Raw genomic sequence first — 10501 nt, 5'->3', positions numbered from 1 at the left:
TCTCGGCCTCCCAAAGTGCTGGGATTACAGGCTTGAGCCACCGCGCCCGGCCAATTTTTGTATTTTTAGTAGAGACGGAGTTTTGCCATGTTGGCCAGGTTGGTCTTGAACTCCTGACCTCACCCGCCTTGGCCTCCCAAAGTGCTGGGATTACAGGTATGAGCCACCACAACCGGCCTTGGTCTCTGTCTCTTGAATCGCTGGCTCTGGAGGAAACCAGGTCCTGTGAGTAGCCCTACGGACAGGCCATGTGGCAAGAAATGGCACCTCCTGCCGATAACCACATGAGAAAGCTTGGATATGAATTATCCAGATCTTACAATGACTGCATTTACCAGCTGACATATTGACTGCAACTCATGAGAGATGCTGAGCCAGAATCGCACCCACTAGGCTGCTCCCAGATACCTGACTCTCAGAAACCATGCAATAATCATGTGTGTTATTTTAAGCCATTACATTTTGGGACAATTTGTTACACAACAATGGATAACTACTACAGACTTTAAGGAAGTGAGGAAGTTGGCCACACAAATATCTGAAGAAAGAACATTCCAGGTGGAGGGAACAACCAATGTAAAGGACTAAAGGCAGTGCATGCTTAGAGTGTTAGAAAAACAGCAAGAGGCCAGTGTGTATGCAGTGGAGTGAATGAGGGAGAACTGTAGGAGATGAGGTAAGAAAGGTAAGAGAGTTCTACAAGATCATATAGGGTTTTACAGGCCATGGTGAAGTCTTCGAATTTTACTCTATACATGAAGTGTTAAGCCAGTGAAGGGCTTTGAGCAGAAGAATATCATGATGTGCCTTGTAACTTAATAAGATTGCTTTGTTGATAATAGGCCAGGAGAGGGTAGGAGTAGCTGCAGGATACCAGTAGGGAGGTTTTTGCCATAATGCAGGTAGGAGATGATGGTAGCTCCAGTATGGTAGCAGCAGAGATGGGAATATGGGCATAGTTTTAAGGTAGAGCCAACAGGATTTCCTGATGGACTGACTGTAGGAAGTGAGAGGACAGCAGTCAGGATGACTCCAAGGTTTTTTCACCCAACTAAAAGTGAAAGAATGAAACTTCCATCAACTTAGATGGGAAGGGGTTGTTGGAAAAGCAAATCTGGGCATAAGACTGGAAGTTCAATTTTGGACATGTTGAATTTAAGATATTTTTTAGACTTCTTCATGAAAATGTTGAACAAGCAGTCTGGAGTTTCAGGGTAAGATCTACAGTGAAGAATAAATGTGGGATTCATCACAAGATGGTATTTAAAGGCGCTATAGTGGAATGCCAGAGGAGCAGGCTGAAGAGGTCAACAGGATCAAATCATAAATGATCATGTGTGGCGTGCAAGGAGTTTGAACTTTATCCTGTAGGAAACTGGGAACCACTAAAGGATTCTAAGCAAAAAAGTGGCATAATCAAGTTTCGGTTTCAAAGACATCACTCTGACAAAACTACAAGTTCAACTGCAGGGGAATAAGAACTGACCAGGAGACAAGTTAGGAGGCTGCTGCATGGTCAAGCCAAAAAAGGGACAGAAAGGCCAAGCACAGTGGCTCACACTTGTAATCCTAACACTTTGGGAGGCCGAGGAAGGTGGATCACCTGAGGTTAGGAGTTCAAGACCAGCCTGGCCAACATGGTGAAACTCCATCTCTACAAAAAATACAAAAATTAGCCAGGTGTGGTAGCTCAAGCCTGTATTCCCAGCTACTCAGGAGGGTGAGGCATGAGAATCGCTTGAACCCAGGAGGCAGAGGTTACAGTGAGCTGAGATCATGCCACTGTACTCCAGCTTGGACAACAGAGTGAGACTTGGTCTCAAAAAAAAAAGGCGGGGGTGAGTGGGGCAAAGGGGAAAGAAAATTGGCTAATCTCAGACAACGGAAGCTGGAATAGAGAAGACAGGCAGATTCAAAAGACAGTCAATAAATTAGGCTTTGAAAGTAAGGACAAAGAGGAAAGTGGGTGACTCCCAAATTTCTAGCTTAGAAAACTGAATGGATAATGGTATAATTCCCCAATTTAAGGAATATAAGAGAAATAGTCTGGGGGAGTAGAGAATTCATTTTGGACATGTTCAGGATGTGCTTTATGTGGGACATCCAGGTGGAAATGCCAAATATGCAGAAAGAAATATGGGCCTAAAACACAGTGGAGATATAAAATTGGTATTCAGTGATGTACCAACAATAGTTGACACTGGTGTCTAGAGGAGACGACCCACAGGAACGAAAGTGTAGCGTCAGAGGATCAGGAACCTGATCCTGGGAAACACTAACCTTTAAGAGGCAGGCAGAAGATGGAGAGCCAGCCAAAGAAACCAAGTAGAACTGTGAACAAGCTTAAAAGGATGGCAATTTTCAAGTTAAAGCATTGCCCATCTTCCCCAAGTGATATAAGCTGTTGCTTCATAAGAGCAGCAGTGACTATCTTCATAGCTTAAAGTATCTGCTCTAGAATCAGGCTGCAACCAGACAGGAGCTGAAGACAGTAACTAAAACTAGACAGAATATAACAACTATGGTTGCATTTAGGATGCTAAGTCAAATCAACGTTACCTATAGCCCCCTAATTTCTTAGCTAAAGTATTATACTGAACAGATAATATTTAAGACCTATAAGGCATTCAGAATGCAGCAGTAAGAACGACTGCTATGCTGAATACCCTCCTATGAAGAAAGAGGAGGAAAGAATTGCAAAATCTCCATCTCTGCTAAGGGACCCCTACCAAAGGAAGCCAACTTCATGCAACTGCCCAGGTTTTGGTGTCAAGAGCCGATTCCTAGCCAGGGGTTGCCAGCTGTAGAGGGCGGGGCTCTATTTTGGGCTGCCTGCTGTCCCTGAGCCTGGCCGCGTCTGGTTTGAGCAGCATGCAGCCCCAGTGACTCACACACCCATGCAAACCGCCTGTGGCTCAGTGGCATGGCCTTGGAATGCCAGCCTTAGGCCAGCTCCCTCCTCACCCCATTACACTGGGATAAATAAATAAAGAGTCCGCCAGCAGCCACACAGCCTGATGGCAACCAGATGGAGAGAGCGAGGCATGGACAGGGCCAGGGGAAGGAACTCCCTCCAGTGGACTAGACTGAGAGTGGGCTCTGCCCAGTCATCCTAAACTTCCTTTTTCATACGGTTCCTACTGCCGTGTAACAACAGTCCCTAAGTCTCTGACTCTTCTTTCACTCCTAAAGATGCCTCTCAACTCCCAGTCCTACAAAATGCCCTATATAGGGTTCTTGGCCTCCATGAAGATCATGCCAACAGGCACCCCACCCAGCCTTGACTTGAGTCAATATTGTCAGTATTCCCCCTCTAGTTAGGCCACTATCAATTGGTTCCTTGGGTTCCCCAGAATTCAGAAATCAGAGGCTCTTCGAGAGAGTGGAAAAACAAAAGGACCAAATAGGGAGAAGTAACCCCTGCTCACTTCTTATTTTCCTGAGCCTTAGTATCCTAGCAACCTGCCTGGCCTACTGTCCCCTGTGCCTTATTGTCTATAGCCTTTTGCCTAGTAATAATCTCAATGAGAATTTTAAAAACTGACCCCAGGCAATGACCGCATGGCCCTCTGACACTAGCCCTGGCCCCCCTGTGCCTTCATCCCGAGCTCTCTCCCTGGTTTGTTTATCTTCCTATTCCATGTTGCTTATTTTGATGGCACATCCTTTCAGTTCAGTCTTGGGTGACCCCATGACCCTTCTGTGTCCTGTTTGTAGGACCCCGGGCAAGCAGAGTAACTAAAAAGATGCAGTAGTCATAAGAAGTTCTACAGCCCCAGTAGGAAACCTTTCAGTTCTAGCAGCTATACAGGACATTCTGAGGACAGTGCAATGACCCCAGAGGTCATAAGAATTCCATATTATCCCAGCCCTTATGTCTCTCCTAACTGGTGTGTACAACCAGTTAAAGTAGCAAAACAAAACAGAGATAATCCTAGACTATGTGTCAAGAAATGTGGGAAGTCCTAAACATAAAACTACAGCTATATGACCTTAGGCAAGTCACTTAACCTCTCTGAGGCTCAACTTCTTCACCTATGAAATAGAAAGCTATAACTACAACTACCTATCTCTCACTTCCTTTCCAGATAAAATAAAATTCTACAAGTCTATAAGATTGATCCACCCAGAACCTATAGGACCAGTATTCTTGAAGTAGCTGGTTCCAAAACACTACTACTCTTCCTGTGCTGCCACCTAAATTCCATATGCTTTCTCATTCAATTCTGCAGGGCTCCTCCCAACCTATAGTATGAAAACGATGAGCCTCCAATTTTACAAATGAGAAGTGATTTATCCAAAGCTGCAAAATAAGCCACGAGAATAACTGAAGACCCCAAATACAGGTCTAATAAGCAACACTGAGCCAGGTGCAGTGGCTGTAATTACATGCCTGTAATCTCAGCACTTTGGGAGGCCAAGGTGGATGGACTGCATGAGGCCAGGCATTCAAAACCAGCCTGGCCAACATGGTGAAACGCTGCCTCTACTAAAAATACAAAAATTAGCAGGGCGTGGTGGGGCACACCTGTAATCCCAGCTACTCAGGAGGCTGAGGCACAAGAATTTCTTGAACCCGGGAGGTAGAGGCTGCAGTGAACTGAGATTACCCCACTACACTCCAGCCAAAAAAAAGTAACATTGTATCCACAGGCCACACTGTCATAATTTTTATAAAATTCCCCTAGCTTAGACTTATCAAAATATTAATCCAAACTTATTGAAGACTTACTACCTGTAGGCACCATGCACAGTGCTGGGGATACAGAAACGCATTCAGCATGGTCCTTGCCTCAGAGAGTCCACAGATCAGTGCAGGAGAAAGTCATAGCCTTGCAAATGTACAAACAATAATATTACAATGTTATAAGAGGTAAAACAGAGGTATAATCCAAGGTACTATAGCAGCAGGGAAGAAGAATAGTCCTTACAAGCAGAGTACAAAAAGGTCTCCCAAACAATGTGAAGCTGACATCTAGAAGATTAACAGAAGTTTACAAGTTAGGGCCAGGCACGGTGGCTCATGCCTTTAATCCCAGCACTTTGGGAGGCCGAAGTGGGCGGATCACAAGGTCAGGAGATCGAGACCACAATGAAACCCCATCACTACTAAAAATACAAAAACTTAGCCGGGCATGGTGACTGGCGCCTGTAGTCCCAGCTACTCAGGAGGCTGAGGCAGGAGAATGGCGTGAACCCGGAAGGCGGAGCTTGCAGTGAGCCGAGATCACGCCACTGCACTCCAGCCTGGGCGACAGAGCGAGACTCTGTCTCAAAAAAAAAAAAAAAGAAGTTTACAAGTTAGATAAGGCCAGAACATTGCGCATTCTAGATCATGGGAAGAATGTGTATCTAAAGATAAGATAAAACAGCATTTGGGGAAATTAAAAGTCATTCCATATAGCTAAGACATAAAGTACATAGAGAAAAATGTTAAGAAGTCAAGCTGGATAGGTATGCAGGCACTAGATCAGGAAGAGACCTCTCTACTGAGCTGAGAACAAGCCTTGCAGTGCTTAACTAAGGGGATAAGGCAGGGAACCAGTATGTTATCCCCAGCCTTAATACCTAAACTTTTAGATAGGGGAAGCTATCTAAGAGAAAAATGGCCTAAGAAATCTCTCTCAGTCACAAGTTTAGGTTTAATGGTCTCTCTTTACCCATAAAAACTTGAAACCTTTTCTAGGCTGGGCATGGTGGCTCACATCTATAATCCCAGCATTTTGGGAGGTCAAGGAGGGTGGATCACTTGAGGCCAGAAGTTCAAGACCAGCCTGATCAACATGGTGAAATCCCGTTTCTACTAAAAATACAAAAATTAGTTGGGTGTGGCGGTGCGTGCCTGTAATCCCAGCTACTTGGGACGCTGAGGCAGAAGAATTGCTTGAACCCGGGAGAGGGAGGCTGCAGTGAGCCAAGATTGTGCCATGGTACTCCAGTCTGGGTGACAGAGCGAGACTCCATTTCAAAAGAAACAAAACAAAACAACAACACCACCAAAAAAAAAAAAAAAGACTTGGAACCTTTTCTGTTTCAGGACTTAGTAATACAAGTTTTCCTTCTTCTCCAGACTTACAATTGCTTCAGTACCTGGACTGAGCACCTACCTCACATTTTTTGCATTTAGTGTTTAGACCCCAAGCATTGTAGCTCAGTCAATGCGCAGAGGCAGAACGGGAGGTTCCAAATAAAGAATACTTGCTTTATGCCTAGCCCTTTAAAAAGTGCTAATTTAGGGTTCAAAAGAGGTATGGGACAGAGACCCCGTCCACAAAGAGCTTACAAATTAATCCAGAAGACAATGCAGAAATATAAATAATCTATATATAACACCAGATTATAATAGCATTATTTACTTACATGATAAAGTACCAACTTGGGTAATATATATAATTAGAAAATGGGGCAATATGCTGGGCGCAGTGGCTCACACTTGTAATCCCAGCACTTTGGGAGGCCGAGGCGGGTGGTCACCTGAAGTCAGGAGTTCCAGACCAGCCTGACCAACTTGGAGAAATCCCATCTCTACTAAAATACAAAATTAGCTGGGCGTGGTAGCACACGCCTGTAATCCCAGCTACTCAGGAGGTTGAGGCAGGAGAATTGCTTGAACCTGGGAGGCGGAGGTTGTGGTGAGCCGAGATCGCACATTGCACTCCAGCCTGGACAACAAGAGCGAAACTCCATCTCAAAAAAAAGAAAAGAAAAGAAAAAGAAAAAAGAAAATGGGGCAATAATACTAAGGTACTAACTGTATAACCAACAAGTCATAGAAGAGTGAGGGAAGAAGATCAATACTGACTGGCATAATCAAAGGTCACTATTATTAATACTTTCCCTATTTGGCATTTAATAGATGTTTCTTTTGGCTGAGCTCAACCCTTAGAAGGGAAACCTAGGCAGGAGCTTCTGACAGGCCACAATTATCTACTCCCCATTCATTCCTTTGCCAGTACCCTTGTATAAACACTGTGATTTTCCACAACCTACGGTGCCCACAAGACAGCTCCCAAATGGTAGCCCTAAGCTTTTTACCTTCGTCTCCTGCTGGATCCTGAAAGGGCCTAGACAAGTAATGACACCTACCCTTCTGCTCTACAGTCCAGACCTTATGACCAGATCTCAACAAGCAAAAATTTAACAACTGGTCAACCAACCTTTCCAAGGTTAGAGAATTCCAAATGAAATCCCTGGTACTTTAACAGAGATGTTTTATAAGTATCAATCAGCCCACTTTCGCCTCCTCCATTCTTTCCCCCTTCTTTCCCTCATCCTTGCTAAGTACATCTCAAGCCTTATCAGACTTTCTATGGGCAACTTTTTTGGACAAAGGGCATTCCAACCACACAAGCCACCTAATACCCAAAATACAAGTGGCCACCCAGGCACCTGGAAAGAGGAAGTAGGGCAAAGACACACAAGAAAATAACAAATACCTTACCTCTATCATAAATTGTTCCAAGAAGGAATTTTCTTCAAATGGTTCTGTCTTCAATCGATCTGTAATAAGAAGGAACAGAGAAAAGAAACATGAGTCATATAGGATGTTTTTTACCTGATAGAAAGGGAACAGAACAGGGTTACTTAGGAAAGAGGAGGAAGGTGTATCATGCAGAGACACCTAGTTCAGTGGGAGAAGAAGGGCTGAGAGCATGTGGGCAAACAGTAATGGGAGAGGGTGATTAGCAACAAAGGGCAGGTTTGGTGGTAGCATCTGCTCTAGGAGTTTTTCCTGCCACAAAAACAAAGGCCAAATTGAATTTTTATTCTGAAGTTGGAGCCATGAAACTTCCTAAACTCCTAAGTCCATGTTGCTCTGGTACAATTCTGTATAGCTACTGGCTCCTTTCCAAAGTCTTTCCCCGCCATTGCCTAGGGAATGTCTGGACTCAGTTACAGCTTCTATTGGCCACTTGGGCTCCAGTCAGGTATTCGAGGCAGAGAAAAGTGTGACCCAGGCCAGGCACAGTGGCTCATGCCTATAATTCCAGCACTTTGGGAGGCCAAGGCAGGCAGATCACTTGAGGTCAGGAGTTCGAGACCAGCCTGACCAACATGGTGAAACCCCATCTCTATTAAAAATATAAAAAAATTAGCCACACATGGTGGCATGCATCCACAATCCCAGCTACTCGGGAGGCTGAGGCAGAAGAATCGCTTGAGCCTAGGAGGCGGAGGTTGCAGTGAGCTGAGATCACCCACCACACTCCAGCCTAGTTGACAGAGTGAGACTCCATCTCCAAAACAAACAAACAAAAAAGAGTCACCTAGTATCAAGACTCCAGTTTCTGATTAGTATTCAGCACGCATCCTGGGGGAAGCACCTCTCTAATGCAAATGAGTCTCCCTCTTTCCTAAGACTCTTTGACTATCTATACCACTCCCCACCCGACTCCTCCAAGAATGTCCTCTCACCTCGAATCAGCGTAGCCCCACTCTCCTGGTAGTCTTGGATCTCTAGGTCTTTCATATGAAGCAACGTTGCTAGCTCCCTCACTTGGCACTGTAACACCAGGCTCATGCCCATCAGAGGACGAATCAAATGTTGGGAGACCTTTGATGGAAGAGATATCCATTAGCCAAAAGACTCTTATAAAGTACTCTCCAATTCAGTTTAGGTATTAGAAAAAATACTGAAAATAAATGTTCTTACAGAAACTTATAGTTTCATAGGCAAGTAACCCATTTACATGAATGTAAACATACATACAATAATTACATATATTAAGAAGGTGGCTGATGCAGTGGCTAATGTCTGTAATCCCAACACTTTGGGAGGCCAGGGCAGGTGGGTCACTTGAGGGCAGGAGTTTGAGACAAGCATGGCCAACATGGTCAAACCCTACCTCTACTAAAAATACAAAAATTAACTGGGCTTGGTGGCAGGTGCTTGTAATCCCAGCCACTTGAGAGGCTGAGGCATGAGAATCATTTGAACCCAGGAGGCAGAGGTTGCAGTGAGCCAAGATTGCACCACTGCATTCTAGCCTGGGAGACAGAGTGAGACTCTTTCTCAAAAAAAAGATCCCACCAGCTGAGATGGCTCATGCCTATAATCCCAGCACTCTGGGAGGCCAAGGTAGGAATTCAGTTGAGCCCAGGAGTTCAAGAGCAGCCTGAGAAACATAGTGAGACCCCATCTCTACCAAAAAAGAATTCTTAACATTAGCCAGTCATGGTAGAATGCATCTATAATCCCAACTACTCAGGAGGCTGAGGTGGAAGGATCACTTGAGCCAAAGAGATCAAGGCTGCAGTGAGCTGTGATCATGCCACTGTATTCCAGCCTGGGCAACAGAGCAAGACTGCATCTCAAAACAACAACAAGAAAACAAAAAAACAAACAAGAAAAGCAGAAGATCCAAGTAGCCCTCAAGAAAGTAAGTGTGGCAAAAACAGAGTACACTAGCTAAAGCGTTAACAGAAGACAAAAATCAACAGAAGGTAAAGACTCTTGAAAGTCAAATTAGATACAGACACTAAGAGCCACTTCAGGGCTCATAATAGCCCAGAAGGAGCCTGGAGTTTCAATCTGTTCCCACAAATGGAGTGTAGTCTAAGGTTATTGTTAAAATAGAACCAAGCCACTTACCAAGAACTAGCCTAGGAAGGTATAAGCCAACCCACTCTACACACAACCCTTTTTTTTTTTTTTTTGAGAAGGAGTTTCGCTCATGTTGCCCAGGCTGGAATGCAGTAGCATGATCTCGACTCACTGCAACCTCCACCTCTCAGGTTCAAGCGATTCTCCTGCCTCAGCCTCCTGAGTAGCTGGGATTACAGGCACGCACCACATGTCCGGTTAATTTTTGTATTTTTAGTAGAGACGGGGTTTCACCATGTTGGTCAGGCTGGTCTCAAACTCCTGACCTCAGGTGATCTGCCTGCCTCAGCCTCCCAAACTGCTGGGATTACAGGTGTGAGTCACTGTGCCCAGCCCACACACCCCATTTTTAACAAGAGGTAAGAAGAATGCAAACACAGCCATAATGCTGTACAAATAGGGTAATACTCTCATATGATAAAGTATAGCTATATAGAATAATCATTTAATTCACCTACACAAAGTGTCCATTAACCTGTCAAAAAAAATAACTAGGCCGGCACAGTGGGTCATGCCTGTAATCTCAGCATTTTGGGAGGCCAAGGTGGGAGGATTGCTTGAGTCTAGGAGTTCGAGTCCAGCCTGGGCAACGTGATGAAACCCAGTCTCTACAAAAATTACAAAAATTAGCCAGGCGTGGTGGCACATGCCTGTAATCACAGCACTTTGGGAGGCCGGGGTAGGCGGATCACTTGAGCTTAGGAGTTTGAGACCAGCCTGGTTAACACAGTGAAACCCCGTCTCTAATAAAAATACAAAAAAATTAGCTGGGCGTGGTGGTGGGCACCTGTAGTCCCAGCTACTAAGGAGGCTGAGACAGGAGAATGGCATGAACCCAGGAGGCAGAGCTTGCAGTAAGCTGAGATCGCACCACTGCACTCCAGCCTGGGCGACAGA

General features: G+C 44.8%; 1 protein-coding gene across 1 annotated transcript in view; it reads right to left on the bottom strand.

Moving 5' to 3' along the window:
- Positions 1-10501, bottom strand: part of NHEJ1 (nonhomologous end-joining factor 1) — an 87783-nt gene that overhangs the window by 65136 nt on the left and 12146 nt on the right. The window contains exons 4-5 of the mRNA XM_011932234.1: positions 8416-8554; positions 7442-7500 (exon numbers count right to left, since the gene is read on the bottom strand). Coding sequence (XP_011787624.1) covers positions 7442-7500; positions 8416-8554 — 198 coding nt within the window. The remainder of the gene's footprint in view (positions 1-7441; positions 7501-8415; positions 8555-10501) is intronic.

Source organism: Colobus angolensis, unplaced genomic scaffold (genome assembly GCF_000951035.1).
Source record: "Colobus angolensis palliatus isolate OR3802 unplaced genomic scaffold, Cang.pa_1.0 Scaffold95, whole genome shotgun sequence".
Classification (NCBI taxonomy): Eukaryota; Metazoa; Chordata; class Mammalia; order Primates; family Cercopithecidae; genus Colobus; species Colobus angolensis.
The sequence above is the reverse complement of the archived record's forward strand: the minus strand, read 5'-3'. Positions and strand labels throughout refer to the sequence as shown.